Source organism: Cucurbita maxima, unplaced genomic scaffold, assembly GCF_002738345.1.
Source record: "Cucurbita maxima cultivar Rimu unplaced genomic scaffold, Cmax_1.0 Cma_Scf00014, whole genome shotgun sequence".
NCBI lineage: Eukaryota > Viridiplantae > Streptophyta > Magnoliopsida > Cucurbitales > Cucurbitaceae > Cucurbita > Cucurbita maxima.
The window spans coordinates 2876691-2897282 of NW_019272030.1; the positions used below are offsets into that span (position 1 = coordinate 2876691).

Below are 20592 nucleotides of genomic sequence, written 5' to 3' on the forward strand. Positions count from 1 at the left end.
CCTTAAATTTTACCATTTAAAAAAATTAAAATTTATTGGATAAAATTAAATTTTTAATAATATATTAAACATGACTTCCAATTTAATATAAGTTATTTTTAAAAAACTATTTAATATATTAGCGACTTACAAATTCCTCCCTCAAAGCTCGGCAAACTACAAAAAAAAGGGTCGATAAAAGGAGTATCGACTCGTATCAGTAGTCTCGCGACTTAAGCCCTAAGACACAAATCAAAGAAGAGCGGGGAACCTCTCGCTGGTTTTTTGAATTGACGTCAAGAAGTGTTTCCACACCATCAATCAACATCGACTCATCTTAAAGCATTCAAAGAGGGCGCGAAGCAATGAGACGAGACCAATAGGGCTTATGGTTCTCGCCTGTAAATGGGCCTTTATGATAATATCTCATCCCGACTTATTGGGAGAACCTCAAAGAGCTCATGACGGTCCGTCCATATAAGAAATAACCATATTGATGAATGAAATAAAAGGTTCATACTCTTGTTCTTTTCAACTGTTAGAACTCTTACACTAATTTTCTCAACAATCAGAAATGATTCATTGCTTTAGAATACAAATCAGTTCGTCCAAAACTCATAATAAAAATAAATAAATAAATAATCGGAAATATAATAATGGTAAATAAATAATTGTAGGACTAAAATTATTAATGTGTCATTGTTAAAATAAATTAATTAACAATAATTAATTGTTTATAGTGCAATTTTGTTGGATGGGAAACACGACTAAAATATAATAATTATATTTTTCCAAAAATAAAACGTAGGGGTATTTTTGTAAACTTGATTTCTTCCCGGGTAAGTCCTCCAATTACCCATTGTCGGATAATAAACAAACCGTCCATTGTTTTCCTCTCCTCCGACGACCGCCTCTCAGTTGTTCGGACTCACGATCACCTGAAAATCATGGATCCGTCGGATCAGAGCTCCGAATTATTTGCTTCGTTCCCGCCGATTCCGTTCACTCTGTTTTTGCCGGAAGAGAACTTCAGCCTCAATGTTAACCCTAATTCCGATACAACGATCAACACGAGTATCACTCCAAATCTAGACCCTAATATTGGTTCGAGCCAGTTTTTTCCGTTTCCAGTTCCCAAGAAGCGGAGAAGAGGCAGGCCACAGCGAAGCGTCACGTCATTTAATTTCCCTCCCTTTCCCATTGGAGGTTTCAATGGCAACAACGGCAACAACGGCAACAACGGCATCGTCTCCTCCTCTTCTTCAGCTTCTGTACCGGCAGCCAGAACTAGCACTGAAAGTTCTAGCGCCAATGTTCCAGACGTGGCCGATGAGATTATCGTGATTAATAAAGAATCCACTGCCGAGGCCTTACTTGCGCTGTCGGCCGGATTTCCTGCTGATCACTTAACGGAGGATGAAATTGATGCTCGGGTGGTCTCTGTTATCGGAGGTATTGAACAGGTGAACTATATTATCATTCGGAATCACATTATTGCTAAGTGGCGTGAAAATGTGTCGAATTGGGTGACTAAGGAGATGCTTATTGATTCTATACCTACACACTGTCATACTTTACTAGACACTGCTTATAATTACTTGGTTTCACATGGCTATATTAATTTTGGGGTTGCTCCTGCAATCAAAGAAAAGATTCCTTCCGAACCATCTAAGCCCAACGTAATTGTGGTCGGGGCGGGACTGGCAGGGCTTGCTGCCGCCAGGCAACTGATGCGTTTTGGCTTTAAAGTGACTGTTCTGGAGGGCAGGAAGCGAGCAGGCGGGCGGGTGTATACGAAGAAGATGGAGGGAGGAAATAGGGTATGTGCAGCTGCAGATTTAGGTGGGAGTGTTTTGACTGGTACCTTGGGAAACCCACTTGGGATTATGGCTAGACAATTAGGTTATTCTCTTCATAAGGTTAGAGATAAGTGTCCACTTTATAGGCTGGGCGGGAAGCCCGTGGATCCTGATATGGACTTGAAGGTGGAAACTGCATTTAACCATCTTTTGGATAAGGCAAGTATGCTCAGGCAGTCAATGGGTGAGGTCTCTGTTGACGTTTCTCTTGGTGCAGCCCTGGAAACGTTCTGGCAGGCTCATGAAGATGCAGTTAATAGTGAAGAGATGAACTTGTTCAATTGGCATCTTGCTAATCTAGAATATGCAAATGCAGGTTTGCTATCGAAGCTTTCACTTGCATTCTGGGACCAAGACGATCCGTATGACATGGGAGGGGACCATTGCTTCTTGGCTGGAGGCAATGGAAGGTTGATTCAAGCACTGGCTGAAAATGTTTCAATTTTATATGAGAAAACAGTTCACACCATTAGATACAGTAGTCATGGTGTGCAGGTTATTGCAGGAAACCAGGTCTTTGAAGGTGATATGGCTTTGTGCACTGTACCTCTGGGCGTTTTGAAGAGTGGTTCTATTAAGTTCATCCCAGAATTGCCTCAGAGGAAGCTGGATGGAATAAAGAGGTTGGGTTTTGGACTGTTGAATAAAGTTGCTATGCTCTTTCCCCGTGTGTTTTGGGAAATGGATCTTGATACCTTTGGGCATCTGTCTGATGATCCAAGCCGTCGAGGAGAGTTCTTTCTATTTTACAACTATGCAACTGTTGCTGGCGGTCCTCTGTTGATAGCCTTGGTTGCAGGTGAAGCTGCACATAAGTTCGAGAGCATGCCCCCTACAGATGCCGTGACCCGGGTTATTGAAATTCTCAAGGGTAATAATTTTATGCTCGTGCCATTTTTTCTGCAAAAAATCTCTGAACTTGAACTTTTCCCTGCAAAGTTAGTTGTCTACCATTTTTACTTGAAAATTTTGTTAGCGATTATGTGGTTACAATTTAGATTTGATTTTTTAAGATAAGGGGCAAGATTAAAAAAGGCGACTTTTGATCCTGTGAAAATGTAGTTAGACTTTTTCAGCGCCCTTGGTGGTCTGTATAGAAAAACATGTTTGGAGAGAGATACTATTTCACCAATCGAGTCTCAGGTATCTAACATATTCATGCCTCACGATTTTACTCAAAATGAAAGGTATAACTTGTACAAATCTTTCAATTTTCTAATTCAATCTGATCCACTCGATCGCACACATTTCTAGAACACCTACCTCTAACAAACCGTCAATTTTTTGAGGAACTGTCTTTGAAATCCTGGATCAAAATTAATGATCTCTCACCGAGTCTTCTTTCATAGCATTAACTGATTTTTCATTCTTTCTTTTTTGTGGGAAAGTAGGAATTTTGTTGAAGAATGCCTCAGATGAAAAGTTTTAGTGGGAAAGGAGCCTTCTAGAAAAACTTAAGATGTCCGAGTACATCACGTTTAGAAACGTTGGACCAGGAGAACCCTAGCTTTCTATCCTTTCCTTTCTTCCTTTTGAAGTTTTGAAGTGGTTTGAGTGTGTTATTTGTTTTCATCGTGTGTTCCTACTGGAATGTTTGTAATATCACTTTCCAATGATTGTTCTAGTTAATTATGTGATGTTAAAAGATTCTTAGCGTAAAGAGATGCAGGTATCTATGAACCCCAAGGAATTGATGTCCCAGAGCCTATTCAAACAGTCTGTACTAGATGGGCTAGCGATCCATTTAGTCTCGGCTCTTACTCAAATGTTGCGGTGGGGGCATCGGGTGATGACTATGACATTCTAGCAGAAAATGTGGGAGATGGAAGACTCTTCTTTGCTGGTGAGGCAACTACGAGGAGATATCCAGCAACTATGCATGGAGCGTTTCTCAGTGGACTAAGAGAAGCAGCCAATATGGCCAACTACGCCAATGCTCGAGCTTTGAGGCTGAAGATCGATAGAGGCCCTTCTAAAAATGCACACTCTTGTGCTTGTCTTCTTGCAGATCTATTTCGAGAGCCAGATTTAGAATTCGGAAGCTTCTCTGTCATTTTTGGTCGAAAGAATGCTGACCCGAAGTCAACAGTCATTCTAAGGGTGACATTTAATGATTCACAGAAGAAGAACCATGAAGGTTCAAACTCAGATCAACAGCACACAAATAAGTTGCTTTTCCAACAACTTCAATCACACTTTAGTCAACAGCAACAGCTTCATGTTTATACAATGTTGTCGAGGCAACAGGCCCTTGAACTCCGAGAGGTGCGAGGGGGCGATGAAACGAGGTTGAATTACCTCTGTGAGAAGCTAGGAGTGAGACTAGTAGGAAGAAAAGGTCTGGGTCCTAATGCTGATTCTGTAATTGCTTCCATTAAAGCTGAGAGGGGGAATAAGAAACCTTCCTCAACTTATTTGGCTCTCAAAACAGGTGAGCATGATCTACATCTACTTGTCCCCCATTTCAGTCAAATTTATTATAGATCCAATTTGAATTTTTTACTTCGTTTCCTAAAGGGACGTCGAAGATGAAAACGAGCACTCTGAAGCGAAATGTAGTCAGGTACATTTAAATGTCTTAACATCTTCTATCACCGTTTCCTTTGACGATCGATTTTCTGAGTTTTCCAATATTGGCGATCTTGTTTCTCTCGTTAGGAGGGCCAAAATAGTGAGAAGCAGTACTAAGATAGCAGATGCTCCTGTTTCAAACACATCGAACAATCATGTATTGGAGAACATTAAACCGATGGATCAAGACTCCTCCGCAGCCCTTCGTTCAGGTAAATAGTCTAATCCTCTTGATTTTAAGAGTGATGTTGATAGGCATACGCTTTAGAATTTTTCGAGAATGGACTTTCCATCGTGGTTACATCGAGCCTCAGATGAACCATCAATTATCTCCTCTACCATGAATGTACTTGCGCTCTATTGAAGTGTGTGGTTATGTTGAATAACTCTTTTTTACCAATGGTTAAAGACTGATAAGATTGGTTTTACTTCATGTCATGGTGATCATCCAACCTTCCCCTGATAAAATTTCTGATGCCTCTCACAGATCAAAACCAACATGACATTTTGAAGCAATGAGCAGATTTCTCCTCAGACTCTCTACCATCGACACGATTAACCGTTAAAAAGGCAACTATTTTGTTCCAGCCAGACAATGAAACCGTCAAAACACAGATCCCTTTACAATAACACGGCTGGAACATGTGTCTTAACCAATTGAGCTCGATAAAGCTGAAATTACTGACCCGGAAATAGTATTACCTGAGCCATGACCTGTAGATGCTGAGCTTGTTTTACTGAGAAAAAGCTTCAGTACCTGTTCACAGCCATGACCTGTAGATGCTGAGCTTGTTTTACTGAGAAAAAGCTTCAGCACCTGTTCACAGCTTTATGGTGAGTTCACAGTGGAATCAGCACCTTCTGAGCTGATCTTCATCATTTTCATTTCCCTGCATATGCTTCAAAGCAACGTATATGGACTTTCATGTGATATTGGGTGACAAAGGTTTTGAATTATTTACTTCAAAGTTGATTGTTAGAATTTTTACTTGGAGCAAAGTTGTTGCTCTATGCTCAGTAAATATTACTGCAGCCAAATGTGTACTCTGCTATAACAGAAAGAAGGTAAAATTGTTAGCTTTAGTTTAATGAAGACTGATCGCGTAATATAATTGACAATTTCACTTATTAGATGAGTATTATCTACCTGTCCTTAATTTATTTGAGATAAAGACGTCAATCATGCAATATAAAACTTAAAATAAAGATGCGAAGAAAATAAGATACCTAAATCTCAAACAATATTCTTACCTTAAGATATTTAATCGATCTCCTTTGTATAATAATTTGAATCTTAAATAAAGTGTTCTTACCTTAACATATTTGATTTAACAAACTAATATGAACTCTATTTTTATCTCCCGCACATAAATTCAGCTCAATTAAGTAAGATATTTAATTAAAAGACCGAAAAACTAACATTATCAGTAATAAATATTAATCCGTCACTACAATAAATATTTGTTTCAACAGCCTCATGTTACAAAACTATGGGAATACAACTCATCACTAGTGGAATTTAATAAATTTATGGAATGATGTCTCTAGAAGTTAAGGGCCGGACAAAATGATGGAAGAGAACGTGTGTAGAGTGATTTTTATCTGATAATTTTTACAGTTACACTACACAAAATTAATGTTGATGGCCTTTCCCAGCCCTCAAATCTCTTTGACATCATTCAAGCCGCCAGACCCTCCCAACCACTCCTCCAGTTTTGCTTCTTTATCAGCCCTGAAGTCGTCGAAATTATCGGACACCGAAAGTAAATCAGTATTCATACTGACATCAACTTGGTCGTCCCGTTGCAACTCATCATTAACTTGTCTGGACAGAGGCAACTCCTCAGTGTTTATATCTGGCTGTGATGAAACAGAACTAGCAGATGCAACCGGTGGTTCGTTAGGTTGTGGTGGTAGCTCGTCGACTTCGACATGTGCAAGATCTTCCTTGATGTCAAGTTGTGGCCACTTAAAGTTGCTTGCCTTTTCTCTTGCTGATTTGAATACTGTTGAAATGTAGCCACCACTGTCATCATCACGTGGGGCAACGATTGCGCTTCGACCCCACGTGGCTGATCTCCAAGTGCTCATTCTCCCTGGCTGCTGCGTACCAGAAGTATTACGGATCAAACCTCTTCTTGGTTGTTTGGTTGACATGACTGCAAGAGACTTCTTGATGTCTCTGATCATTTCATCTGCAATAGGAAACCCACAGTCTTTCATCGACTGCAACATCGTGATTGAATCCTCCGAATCTTCAGCGTGCAAAGTTGTTTCGTGAGACTTGTCCACGACACTATTCTTGAGATTGATAACATTGGGAACAGCATTTTTTGTATGATGTTGAATGTAGAAAAGCCCAGTCGAAGGTTCATTTGCTATATACTTGATCATCTCTGCTGAGCTTTCAGCTATCTCCACAAAGCCATCAACTGTGGAGAATCCATGCATCCTTTCAAAGGTGAATGGCAGTTCATCACTGGGTTTATGAAACATAACAGATGTAATTGCTAATAGAAATGGAAGGGTAAAAAAAATGGAAGACAGACAAACAAATGAATAGAGCTGAGGTGTCACAACAACACTAGGGAATAAAATAAAAATTCAAAGAATAGATTAAAAGAACAATGTAACAAATAATCTAGTGAAACTGAAATTTATAGAAAGAGGCGACCTCTTATCTCCTCTTCGTCGCCCATATCTGCGTGCCTTGCTTACTTAAGCATTGGCAGGGGTCTAAAACCAATAACTATGTTCACATTATAAAAAATAAAAAATAAAAAAAAAGAGAGAGAGAAGCTAAAAGAACGTGAAAATATACTTCTAATAAATATCTTCTGTATGGTGCAGTTGTGACATCATAACATAAACTCGTATGCATATCTCATGAAATTAAGCATGGACATGTGAGAAGCATAGAGCCTTCATTTCATAGATGGTATGAATTTACAAAAGGGCAATGAGTTCCATGTGAGTTACAAAAAGCCAGACCAATGAGAGGCAATCACAAAAGTATGGGGAGAATTAACACCAAGATAGAAAAGAATAAATAAGGGGTTAAAAAAAAGAACAGAATTTCATAGCTTTGTCCACGAAAATATGGTGTCTTTGCCCGAGGAAAATTACCCCGAGGAAAGTGCTTCTTTTTTCTTTCTTAAAGAGTGTGAGATCCCACATCGATTGGAGAGGGAAACAAAGTATTCTTTATATAGGTGTGAAAACCTCTCCCTAGCAGACGCGTCTTAAAACCTTGAGGGGAAGCCTAGAAGTGAAAGTCCAAAGAGGACAATATCTACTAGTGGTGGGCTTTGGCTGTTACAAATGGTATCAGAGCCAAACATCGGGTGATGTGCCAGCGAGGAGGCTGAATCCTGAAGGGAGTGAACACCGGGAGACGTTGGGCTCTGAAGGGAGGTGAATTGGAGGGTCCACATCGATTGGAGAGAGGAATGAGTGCCAGCAAGGACACTGGACTTTGAAAGGGATGGATTGTGAGATTCCACATCGGTTGGAGAAGGGAACAAAACATTCTTTATAAGTTTGTGGAAACTTTTACCCAACAGACACGTTTTGAAATCTTGAGGGGAAGTTCGGAAGGAAATGCCCAAAGAGGACAATATCTGCTAGCGGTGGACTTGGACTGTCATAAAGGGTGTCCCAAGAGAAGCATTTCAAGCAGAGTTCAAGATCGATTTTAAAAATGTTATAATATCATGCCATGACATATAAACACATAGAAGAATCTCATTGTGAATATTGTCCAACTATGGGCTATATCTGCAATCTGCACTTAGTTTTCGAGTCTTTCACTTTTTAATATTTAGTCAATGTCGATTGTTAGCTTACATCTTCTACACTGCGGTTTGTTCATTATAGCTCCATGTTTCATTTCTTACTTTTCAATGTCAAGTCCCTACCACTTCAGCAATGGTGTTTCCAAATCAACTGCATACAGCAATGGTCCAAAAAAAAGTACGAGCAATCTGCTTAATTGTGATTGTCACACAGACTACAGACGTGATTAGCCAACATAATATTTACCACATAGCCAAGCTAAACTGTGATGCTAGCATCGAGAACCTACAAGATATACTTAAGGGGAGAGAATGTATATGCATCTAAAATGCCACAGTCTATCAACCGTCAACTTTGACTTCCAATTACGATGTCCAAAACTATGAGTTGTTACCATCAAAACTTGGGGCCTGGAGGTGCCTCGTGTCACGGTCATGCTTATCCAAGTCGTGTTGTCTATGGTCGCATGTCGGATGTCACGATCATGCTTGTCTAGGACGTGTTGTCCATGACCACATGCTCGTTCCAAACCCCTTTTACATGCTTTCATCTTAGATATGTCTTTACTATTTCATGTTGTGTCAATAAGTGGATGTATGACTATTCATCAAAATCATGTCTATACCTATCAGGGCTAAAATATTCCAAAATATACTATAAGGGGATATGACTAGTTGTCAATTCTTTCGACCTTGAGTTATATGTTATTTAAGCTGTGGTGTTCCTTTATTTGCTTATAGTCATATAATGCTGCTTTCTTCAATTCTTTCAAATCATTTTCAAATGTATTTCCTCGCTCACGTTTTCTAAAACATTTCTCACAAACGTGACTCGAGGCCCTTACATAGGCCGATGTTGTCTGCAACGTCCAAATTTCTCACGTTTGACTTCTTTGTTGGGTTAGAACAAGTGTTACATAATCGTTGTTCTGCTGCCCCAAGAGTGCGATTGTGAGACTCGATGCTTGTAACATTTTCCAAAATTATGGACGGTGCTCAACCCAAATATAAGCCACCGAGCCCTTCCATAACCGCTGAGGCCATAAACTAAAGACCAGACTGTTTCAAACTCTGTGACAAATGATTATGATTGGGTCAGGTTTACCCGATTTTGGTTGGCTTTTTGAGACAAGTGATGGGATTTTTTTTACTGAAAACAACATTCTTTATTTGAGGCTGTTTTAAGTTTTTTCTAAACTAAAATATCAGCTCAGCATCAGATTTTAAACAAAGTGGGACAAACATCCAACTTCCACAACAGCTTGCACCTCCTAAATTCCCAACAAAAGCTGTCAAATCTTGTATCCTTAACCCAGCCCCAGACTATGATGACAAAGTAATGATTTGTTACAGCTTGATTTGAGAGTTTATACATTTATAGAAAGGATCCAGCAAGAATTGACTTGAAAAGCCCAAGAGGTAAATAACACAAGAAGTAGATAGATCTATGAAGAAATTAACCATTTTTATCATTTCTTCACTGATCCTCATTCTGATCCTTGGTTTGGAATAGAATTGAAGCGGTGCTCTTGTCAAAACTAACCTGAGATCATAATTTAGAGATAAACCTATAATTACAACCCTAGAAGATTGGAATTATTCTTTTCATGAGGGGAATTGACAAGTTCATCAGCCCTCAATAGTCTCTCTTTGCCATCACCCAGCTAAACTATCGTATTTAAAAAATCTAAAATAGAATCTCCATACGTCATCCAGTACCAGGACATATAAGAAAACAAGCATGATGAAAATGGATAAATTCGCAAAGGAAAAGAAAAGGATCACTTACAGGAAACCCTAGAAATCCAAGGCGCTCAGGCGAAGGTCGTTAGAGGCAGATAAAGGCGCTGAAATTTGTGTTCTTCTTCAGGATTTACATAAAAGTTAGCCCACGACGGCATGTAGAGCCAAATTCGAATTTATTTCCGTCAGCAGAGCTCTGCCATTGAATCCGGTGGGGCTTGGAGAAGCAGCTAACCTATTTCTCTCGCTCTTGTGGGGGGCTTTCTTCTTCTGCTCGAAGATTCTCTTATTGTAATAAAGTGACATTTACGAAAATACCCTTGGCATGGAAATTTCAGAAAATTAGTTTATTAGAGGCTGTTTTTTTTTGTTTTTTTTTGTTTTTTTATTTTTTTATTTTTTTATTTTTTTATTTTTTGCTTAAAAAATTTAATAATTTTATGAATTTTTCCATAATATATAAGGCCAAATTGAATAAAAAATATATTTTTTTTATTAAAAAACATCAGCAATATTTTAATTATACTCGTACTAGACAAGAAAAAAAATCTTTAAAAAGTTAAATTATAATTTTAAATTTCTCTTTATTTAATTATTGAACTTTCAAAAATGTTAATTAAGAGACCTTAAATTTTAAATATTAATATTAATAGTTTTCTGATAAATTAAAAAAAATTGAAGATAAATAGCTCTTAAATTTGAATATGAATTTGAATTTTATATATTTTGAACATTTTATATTTTATTAAGTAGATATAGAAATTTAAAAAATTGAGGGGGCATAAATTAAATTAAAAGGTCAAAATTGTATTTTAACCTAAAAAAGTGCGGTTACTTTAAATAACCACCAAATTGGTCGTTGCTGGTGACGGACGGTGAAAAAATGTCGCGCAAGGGGAAGAGAGCCAAAAACCCTAATAGCGACAGCGACGACGACGAAACCTTCTATTATCGATATCCCTCCGCCACCTCTTCTGCCCCACCGCCGCCGTCGTCTTCACAGTCGCACTTCTCATCGCAATCGCACTCACACTCTTCCACCAAGTCCGGCGGAGGTTCTGGTGGTTTGGTTCCTTCGAAGTCTACTGTCTACGTTTCCAATTTCGACTATTCACTCACTAATTCCGATCTCCATACTCTCTTCTCCACCTTCGGTAAGATCGCTCGTGTTACGGTGTTGAAAGATCGCCAGACTCGCAAGTCTCGCGGCGCTGCGTTCGTCCAGTTTATTTCCCAGGACGACGCGGTCAAGACCGTGAAACAGATGCATGGGAAGATTTTGAATGGCCGTGCTCTGAAGGTTGCTATAGCGAATGATAATGGTCGTGCCGCTGAGTTTATAAGGAAGAGGGTTTATAAGGACAAGAGTAGGTGCTACGAGTGCGGCGCAGTTGATGGACATTTGTCTTATGAGTGTCCTAAAAATCAATTGGGGCCAAGGGAGCGACCTGAACCGAAGCGGGTGAGAAAGGGCGGAGTCGGTGCTAGGCACGAGGAGGATTGGGGATCGGATGATGGGGAAGGTTTTGAGGATGACAAATGGGCCTCAGTGGTGGACGGAGATGCAGACCAAAGACTGCTGACTAGTAGTGAGAACGTTGTAGAGAAGAAAAAAGCGAAGAAAGCGAGTTATTTCAGTGACGAGAGTGGTGAAGATGAGTAACTTTCAGCTTGTCTCTTTGGAGAGAGTTTGCGAAGGTACGTGGTTTTTACTTTTTCTGTCATACATCATAATTTGAGCCTCTATTTTCTGTTTGATTTTGGTGCATGATGGTTGGGAGACATTGTTAGTTGAAATTAAGCTTTCAAAGTTTAAATTTAGGCTGCCAGGTGCATTAACTAAGAATGAGTTATAGGTAGGTAGCTTAATTTCTGCTTCATGATAATGTCAGGAATTTCAAGGATAAGAGCTAGCCAACTTGAACATAGCTCAATTGGTTAAGACACATCCCCTCACCCAATAGATCCCCAACTCCAAATTTTATGTTGAACTCAAAAGGACAGAGATACTGCTATTAACAGTTTAAGCCAGAAGAACAACAACAACTGAATCCTAACAAACTCATAGGGAGAATCAGGTCACCTCTTCGTCTATTATTCATTTGCTGTGGAAATTTTTCTGTATGTGTATCCATTCCAAAGGCTTTGATGATAAAAGTGGAGAATTTTCCTTTTTTCTCTTTTTTTACCCATCTAGTTTTGTTCCTTCATTTCAAATTGGTATATGTGTATCCACTCAAAAGGCTTATGTAATTATTTCCCTCTCAATATCAATTGAACTAATTTTTTTGTGAAATCCCTTGGCTTTTCTGGATATTCCCCGCCTTTACTTTTCATCTAAGCCATTGACTTGACCAAATTTGAGGAAGCACTTCCAGTGGGAAAGTCCTGATGGCAAACCCCGAGGCTTTAATGCAAAACTCTATGTGGAGAGCATAGCTCAGGATGTCTAAAGGATAGCATTCAGAAGGCATTCTTAGATTTTGCACCTACTAGATCTAAATCACACTTATAGCAGAGAAGATAGGATTAAATCTGATTGTAGACCTCCGCCCGTGTGCTTTGTTGTCCTTACCCACAGGAGGAGGTTTGTTCGGAGTAAAGTCGTCGGTGAAAAAGGGAAAGAAAGGTTTTTTAATCTGATTGGGATGACATATCAATATATGATCCTGTATATTGGGACTTCTTAGATGCTCTCTTGGAAAAGAAGGGTTTTAATTAAGAATTGAAAATAATGGATTGACAATTGTTTTCTCGTTCAACAAAGTGAACATTGACCAAAACCATATTGATAAAAGACCAAGGGAAATTAGTTTAAAGTCCTCTCTCTTCTAACCGTTCATTTTATAGCTGAAGTTGAAGTAGGCTTCTTGAAAAAACAGTGATGTTATGTAAGCTTTTACTATTGTATCTCTTAGAATTTAAACTCACCCACTCCCAATTTGTAGAAGTGGAGTCCTTTTTTGAAGTGGCAATGACATTAAGCCATTTTTTCCTACAACCTGCAGATTGATTGCTCAGAAGATTTCACTTCATATTAAGCTTAACGAGATTATGTCGGCTAGTAAAAGTATCTGGTGGAGGAAGTCGACCACATCACTGGGATCTTCGTTCGCTGCCCTCAGTAATCAATTGTCTAGGACGGTTAATGGTCGAGAAGACCGAAAACAAAGTTGAGAAATGGAGGAATACTACCTCCGAGGAAGAGAGGGGAAATGAGCTGTGGTGCCTTACTGCCATCTTCATTTAATATGCCCTTAAAACAGGTTCTGGCTATGGATAAAAGCTGTCTTTCTTGAGGAAGGTCGAGGTAAGCAGCAGCAAGGCTGTAAGAGCCAGGCTTCTATTTTGTTAGAATGGCTATTGAAGTTTGGAATGGAGAGAACATAGCATCTTTTGGTATTTAATTATCGCTTGATTATACTGCTTTTCTTGGACCATTCTCTCGATTTTTTAATTTTAAAAAAATTATGAATTTATTAATCATGAAATAAACTCCAATTTATTACCTTATAAATAAATAAATTTTAAAATTTTAAAATTTATAGGAGCTTTATGGTTTTATTACACTTTTTGAAGATTCATGAATTAAACCGTAAAATTTGATTAATTTAACTATCTAATTGCGCTTGGGCTTGTTTAAATTTCTATTTATATGATGAGATTTGAGAATTAAATATACAAAGGTCTAAAAGTAGCACTCCGAGGAAAGATTCCTAGAAAAACAGAACGCTTTTGAGCGGGAGGATTGTACTTGGAAATGGAAGCTCTGTCTCTCTCATACCCGTATCGGGTAAGGGAGATAGGTATAAATACCCGAAAGATTCCTTAACCTTAAATAGATCACCATCACCATTAAGAGAGAGGTATAAATACATATTTTTCAAAAATTTAAAATTTCATAGAAATAAAACCATTCAATCAAACTTAAATTCAAATGTAGCACAGACCACCATTAAAAACAAGAAACACTTGCGATGTGTTAAAAAAAAATTGCAAATATGTTGTAGAATTTAATTAATCTATCTAATTAAAAAATAAATTTTATTTCATGTTTTGAAACAAAAAATTAAAAAAGAAGAATAAATAAACACATAATTTTACTTCAAACTTAAATCAAAATCACCTATTAACTAACTAATTAAATCATATATTTGGTAATATTAGATGCTTCGACAATACCATTAACTTTTATCAGAGTCATTAATAGCAACTCTGCAAACATAAAAAATAATTCTCCAAATAAGTGTCCACGACTCTGAACTTGTGCAAAAATATCAGATGTTACCCCCATAAACAGAGGCCAATAAAACAAATGTTGAATTAGCTGCTAGTTTGAACAAAGATCACAACGATGTAAGATCATAATCTTCATAGAATTAGATGGAAGAACTGGTAGTATCCCGAAACTCGGTACCTCGGTCTCGAAACTTGTCTACTGCTTAAATATTTTTTGTGTTATCTAGTCAAAAAGCCCTTCATCATGCCATATATCAACCAAGAAATCTACCATCTCCTGCCAGTCACATCACAAGCATCAACAAACGTTATTGGCAGCTGATAGAACCCGAAACATATTGCGATGTAAAAGATAAACAAGAGAACCTCCCCTTTCTTGAGATGCCACTCAAGCCTAAACCAACTTAATCAATGTCCACCTCAATTAAAACTAAACTCTCCTAACAAACTCCTTAGATGTTTATTAAGATATCATTAATACCCCAATAACGTTCCTTATCAGAAGAACCAAGAACACATGCAACATCAACAGAAATCTGGTTTTAATGTGCAATTGATTGAGCAGGCAGATGGACTATATATATGCATACATGCATACATACATGCATGTATATACGTGTGTGTGTGTGTGTATCGTAACTGCATGCCCTTTTCAGAAGCTTACAGGGAGAGGTATTGGCTCACTGAAGGGCTCGTAAGTGGAGAGCAAATCTTCATATGCTGTTGACCAGCTGCAAATTCAGAGTGAAAAATTATCATTTAGATTTTATTCATAGTAAATGTTTCTTTATTCTTTATTGGGACGGGGGTCAAGGAAAGCAACACTAGAAAATCAAATACTTGTTCATTAAAAAATGGAAAATGCACGTTATTTCAAGATATAAAATGACCTATTACTGCTTGCACTTTACTTCTCTTTAATTTTAAGCCTGTTGAATCATTTATAATAACGTGGGCCAGCAGCTGCGCATATGAATGGAGCTATTACAAATAATCTTGATTTCTTAGTTATGGTCTATGGCTATGGACAAGTTATCCCCTGCCAAAGAGTTGATTCCAGAACTACAGAACTTTTTATTTCCATCTTTGTCTAAATTCATTTGGTTGACCCCAGAGTAATGGTGCCTTGACATTGTAAAAAAGTTACCTTAAATTCTATAGGCTTAGGTTAATAATATCTTCAGGCATATTTCGATCCTAAAAAACTGGGAGGTCTAATTGTTTGCCCACTCCTGTTTTGGACAATTTGTTGTTATCTTTTGGGGTTCGTTTTAGTAGTATTACAGTGTTTTGTGCAGCTTCATAACAACAGTAGGATTTCTTGTTCAACTTTCGATGTGTGTGCAGAAGTCTCCATTTATGATTATAAATTTATTTTCGAGTTCACCAACTAACTACTTGCAAGCAAAAGCACGATGGAATGATTAAATTCTTTGCAACTGAGAAAATTCAGAAGAGCGAGAGACCACCTTATGATCGAATCCCTTTCCATTCTTTGTTGTTGTTGAGATTGTTTAGTATCGACCCACTTCTTTCTACTCTCATGCCAACGAATTGCAGCTACACAACACAACCAAACAGAACGTAATGAACATACATTTCAAACCAAACGTAATGTGTCACTATTTTAAGAAATCTAGGATTGAAGAAACAAATAATTCCTTTTTAATTCATGGTAGATCCCTTTTCATGATTTGCATCATCTGATATTCAATCAATGAAACAAAAATCTATAGGTCAGGAAGAAGACCATCTTCCCTCAGAAAACATCTCCTCTGCCCAGATTAGTCCATTTTCCTTCAGTTTTTCCTGACTTCCACCTTTAACACTCACACATGCATTTACCACATTCAGAAAACTCAGATCAATTAAATGATTCCATGACCACTTCGTCAACCAATGCCATCATCTTCTAAGATACTAGCTGGGATTTATTGTTTCCTATTGTCAGTCACTCCTAAGTAAGAGAGTCTAATTGGAGTCTCTATTTTGAATGGAATACATAAATTGCTATAGGGAACCTAAAAAACAACTAACATCAACAGAATCAAACAACAAGCTGTGCTACTTTCTTTTTTTTCTAAGCATTTATTCTAAAACTTCCAAGCTCCATGGGGTCATCCGTTTACAACAGGCATAATAAATCATTAATAAAAAAATTTAAAAAATACAATTCCAAGAAACTGAAAATAGGTGCCTTACCCTGGTTAACAAACGTGGAGGAGCTTAGCTCTTTTTCTGCAGGCTTCTTCACTTCACTAGATGAAGAACGACCAATAGTCGTTTTCTCTTTTGTATGGGAACTTTCTTTACTCATCTCCAGCTTCTCTGAACTAATAGACTCATTCCTTCCTGCAATAATAAAGCACGAACTCTCTTTTAGATGCTCACAAGAGATACCTAGCAAGTTCTGACATAAAAGGCTTCCTCAGAACAGTTAGTTACCATATATATATATATATTATCCTCTAGAAACAGAAACAAGAAGACAAGCTGAAAAACATACCAACTGACAAAAAAAGTCAACGTTCACAAAAATTGAACAATATTCTCACTATAAGTTTTATATATGCCCATTAAAACAATCAGTCTAGTTTCAAACTGAAACCCACAATCTTGTTAAGCTATCTAAACTTGCGTGGCAACAAAATCAGCCGAACTTCATATTTAACCTGCTTGACAGAATAAAACTAGCGAAGAAACTGGTTGATGTTCAACTGTATTGAGAAAATTTTATGGCAACATATGCACATACATAATATGATAGATGAGAACTATTTCGAAATAATCTACTTCGACTCCGACTAACTGATCCTCAATTGAATTTATATCAGGAACTACTTTTCAATAGGAGATCGTAGTGTAAATAAGTTTATAAAAAGATTTCTTAAGTAACATTTCCATTGGCCACTAAGAAAAATTTTCAAATCAAGAACCGTGAATGTTTCAGGATCCTCAAACTTTTCTTCTTTCCGTACTCTGAAGTATGAACTAAACCAATACAGATTCGGTGGACCGGAAGAACTAACCCTGTTTCTTGTTCCATAAAGCAGACAAGACCGTGTTTCTCTATCCACCTCGATGACATAAAAATGCATAGAACTGAATCAATACTGTCTATTTGTCAAGAAAAAACAAATGAGGCTCCATAATTGTACTCGTACAAAGTCAAACACTACCTCCAATTATCGTCATGGTCCAATCAGATCAATAGGTCCGTTTTGAGGACCCGGAGTGTCGTCTGATAAGCCAATCAAGTAAATTAACAAAAATTTAATACCATTTCTCCCGTAAAGAAATCAAATGCTAGATGGTTCTTCGAAGAAATTTAACATTCTCCATCAGTTTAGAGGATCAAGATAAAATAAAATGAAAAAATGAGAGACGAGAGTTCCCAACTCAACCGAAAACACTACAACTATACGACCTAGAATTTTTTTGCTCTCACACCTAACATGACCTAACCAAACCTAACCATCGAATTCGAACATAATGGAAAAGCGAATTTAATCTCGAAATGATTAAAAAAAACGTCGGGAACAAATCATAATCCCGTAAAAAGAGCCACCAGCGCAACAGATTCTACACAATATCAAATACATTTGGTCCAATAAACATCCAAGCGCCCATTTCCAAGGAACAAAAACACACAGAATCGGAATCGAAATCAAAACAACAGAAAGAAGAAACAGATTCACCAGAAAAAAGCGCATTCAAATTCATACCTCGAAGTGGAAACATCACAAATGCATTATTCCAATCGACAAAGAAGAACAGATACAATGCAATTAACAAAAAAATCCAAATCTCGGTGTCAGTGTTCAAGCGAAAAGCAGATAACGAAGCTCACAGAGAAAGAAAATGGAAATGAGGAGAAAAGAAAAAATCGCGATCGTTTTCGTCAAAATGCATGGCGTTTTCTTCTCCGATTTGACGACTCGCGTCGGCTGCTGACGTGGATGTGACTAGGAATGGATAATGGGTTAACTATTTTTTCTAATGACGTGAATTGACGGAAAACCCCTTTACTGAACTTCTGAAGAAGGGGTCTTTTTGTCATTCCACATCGTTGTTTCTACAGGCGGATTTTGCTTGTATTCTGCCATTAAAAACGCATCAAAATTAAGACGGAAAAAATTGGAAAAATAAATAATAATAATATTAATTAGGAAGTCTTATTTATATACTGAAATATTTTTACTTTTAAAGGTCTATTTTTATTAAATTAAAATTTTTAATTTCAAATTATTTTTATTTTTTAAGGTCTATTTTTATTAAATTAAAATTTTAAATTAAATTAATAAAGGATTAAAATTAGAAAAAATTAGAAAAATAAATAATAATAATAATAATAATAATAATAATAATAATAATAATAATAATAATAATAATGAGGAAGCCTTTTTTATTTACATTCACAATATTTTTAATTTTCAAGGTCTATTTTTATTAAATTAAATTTTTAAATTCCAGATTAATACAAATTTAGGGATTAAAATTGAAAAAAAAGATTAATTCAAATTTAGGGATTAAAATTGAAAAAAAAATTAGAAAAATAAATAATAATAATAATAATAATGGAAGCCTTTTTTATTTACATGCAATATTTTTAATTTTTAAGGTCTATTTTTATTAAATTAAAATTTTAAATTCTAAATTAATACAAATTTAGGGATTAAAATTGAAAAAAAATAGAAAAATAAATAATAATAATAATGAGGAAACCTTTTTATTTACATTCTAAATACAATATTTTTAATTTTTAAGGTTTATTTTTATTAAATTAAAAATTTTAATTCCAAATTAATACAAATTTAGGGATTAAAATTGATTTATTTCGAATAAATAAATTGCATAAAATCCAAGTCTTTAAAATAATACCAAGAGGCCCAAAAAAGACCATGTCCACTACCAGAAAAGAGTCAAGCCCAAGCCCAAGACCAGACCCAGTTACAGGCCCAATATTAAGCCCAAGCCCAAAAATTTATAATTTAGTACGGACCTCGGAATAACTCGACCACGGACCATAGAGGGTTTAAGCTCTGGAGCCTTGAACCCTGCACCCCGTGGCGCTCATGGACTTGCTACTACAGGCACAGAGGTGAGTGTTAATTCTTCTGTCTTTGCAACTCTGAAATTTTGATTTGAAATGGACCATGTCGAATCAGGCGGAGAGGCTCGATTTCTGTATTTTCTGAGTAGATCGTATTCAGTTTCCAGTTATGTTTGTTGTTTTCTGTAGGAATCGCATCTGATTGATAGCCGGAGGAGGTAATGGCTGCGAATGTTTGTTGGAGGACTCTCATTGAATATCTCGGAGATCAGCTTGAGAATGCTTTCAGCCGGTTCGGCAAAATTCTTGAAGCTCAGGTGAACTTTCGTCTTGTGTTTCTTATTTGTTTATTGATTAAAATTTGTGCACGTGGAAACCATCAGGATGTATTGATTTATTTAAGTTATATGGATCCGAATTCTTAAGATTAGTTTTACTTGCTAGATTATAGAAAATAGTTTGATTCGGGCTCTGTTACTGTTCTTGGAAGAAATGGTGTAAGTAGACAAGAAATGCTATCAAATAGTATACATACATTGGAAGAAATTGGTGGGAAACTGGTAGTCTTTCGTAAGAAAAGCATTGTCACAATAATGTTAAAATATCATGCCCAATAGTCACAGTATGAGTGACTATATGGGAATAAATTTAGGAAAATTTTTCGATTGATCTTTGTGAATGTTTGATTAATCCACCACACCTAAATGGTGTGAAAGTTATCTTATTTATAATCAAATGAATTACAAGAATATGGAAATAGTAATAAATGGAAATAACAATAAATGGAAAGATACCTATGAAATATTTGCCTTATAATAAAATATCAAATATAATATATATGGTAAACTATAATTTATTACTAAATATCCTTAATACCCCACCGCAAGCTAAGCGTCGGATTTAAACGAACGTGAAGCTTGAATCTGAAAAATTCAAAGAGGTTGAGAAACACTTTTCTTGAAGAAGTCAACAACCTGGTTCAGAGGAGGCGTAGAGAAACACTTTCTTGGCCATCGAAAATTGCAGAGGAATCGCCGCTCAGCGGCAATGCTGCCTTGGCTTCGGCGAGAATATGTCTAACCCATGAAGAGGGATTGTCGCTTAGCGACGATGCTGCCTTGGCTCTGGTGAGAATATTTCTAACCCCAAGAAGTAGAAGGGGAAACCTAGAGCAAGGGACAAAGACAATGTTGAAGCCGGAAGAGTCGCCACATTGGGCGAAGGAGCCAATTTTGGCGAGAAGGACAGTCGGAAGAGTCGCCTCATCGGGCGAAGAAGCCAATTTTGGCAGGAAGGGTGGCGGCAACTTGGTTGGCGAATAGGCCAGTGCGGCACCCAGATTCCGAAGGTAAAT

General features: G+C 37.0%; 4 protein-coding genes across 9 annotated transcripts; 2 read left to right on the forward strand and 2 right to left on the reverse strand.

The window, feature by feature from the left end:
• The first annotated feature begins 814 nt into the window (after positions 1 to 814).
• LOC111489263 (protein FLOWERING LOCUS D) lies at positions 815 to 5537 on the forward strand. The gene is made up of 5 exons (XM_023137397.1): positions 815 to 2709; positions 3508 to 4269; positions 4356 to 4401; positions 4497 to 4621; positions 4897 to 5537. The coding sequence occupies exons 1-5, from the start codon at positions 927 to 929 to the stop codon at positions 4926 to 4928; spliced, it is 2748 nt and encodes a 915-aa protein (XP_022993165.1). The 5' UTR covers positions 815 to 926; the 3' UTR covers positions 4929 to 5537.
• A 293-nt stretch (positions 5538 to 5830) lies between these two features.
• On the reverse strand, positions 5831 to 10216 carry LOC111489457. 4 transcript variants are annotated; one of them, XM_023137677.1, is made up of 3 exons: positions 9993 to 10216; positions 7084 to 7145; positions 5831 to 6888 (listed from the first exon to the last, which is right to left on the reverse strand). In XM_023137677.1, the coding sequence occupies exon 3, from the start codon at positions 6858 to 6860 to the stop codon at positions 6069 to 6071; it is 792 nt and encodes a 263-aa protein (XP_022993445.1). In that variant the 5' UTR covers positions 6861 to 6888; positions 7084 to 7145; positions 9993 to 10216; the 3' UTR covers positions 5831 to 6068. The 4 variants fall into 4 exon arrangements, with proteins under 4 accessions (XP_022993445.1, XP_022993447.1, XP_022993446.1 ...); XM_023137679.1 differs by lacking the exon at positions 7084 to 7145 and having other exon boundaries at positions 5831 to 6841; XM_023137678.1 differs by lacking the exon at positions 7084 to 7145 and having other exon boundaries at positions 5831 to 6861.
• Positions 10217 to 10791: 575 nt separating this feature from the next.
• On the forward strand, positions 10792 to 13374 carry LOC111489639 (U11/U12 small nuclear ribonucleoprotein 31 kDa protein). 2 transcript variants are annotated; one of them, XM_023137958.1, is made up of 2 exons: positions 10792 to 11644; positions 12968 to 13374. In XM_023137958.1, exon 1 carries the CDS (start codon positions 10830 to 10832, stop codon positions 11607 to 11609), a length of 780 nt encoding a protein of 259 aa, XP_022993726.1. In that variant the 5' UTR covers positions 10792 to 10829; the 3' UTR covers positions 11610 to 11644; positions 12968 to 13374. The 2 variants fall into 2 exon arrangements, with proteins under 2 accessions (XP_022993726.1, XP_022993724.1); XM_023137956.1 differs by having other exon boundaries at positions 10794 to 11644; positions 12955 to 13374.
• A 791-nt stretch (positions 13375 to 14165) lies between these two features.
• On the reverse strand, positions 14166 to 18127 carry LOC111489671. 2 transcript variants are annotated; one of them, XM_023137993.1, is made up of 5 exons: positions 17911 to 18127; positions 16388 to 16537; positions 15655 to 15745; positions 14850 to 14916; positions 14166 to 14462 (listed from the first exon to the last, which is right to left on the reverse strand). In XM_023137993.1, exons 1-5 carry the CDS (start codon positions 17924 to 17926, stop codon positions 14409 to 14411), a joined length of 378 nt encoding a protein of 125 aa, XP_022993761.1. In that variant the 5' UTR covers positions 17927 to 18127; the 3' UTR covers positions 14166 to 14408. The 2 variants fall into 2 exon arrangements, 1 of the variants encoding a protein (XP_022993761.1); XR_002719421.1 differs by having other exon boundaries at positions 14372 to 14462; positions 14788 to 14916.
• Between the last annotated feature and the right edge of the window lie 2465 nt (positions 18128 to 20592).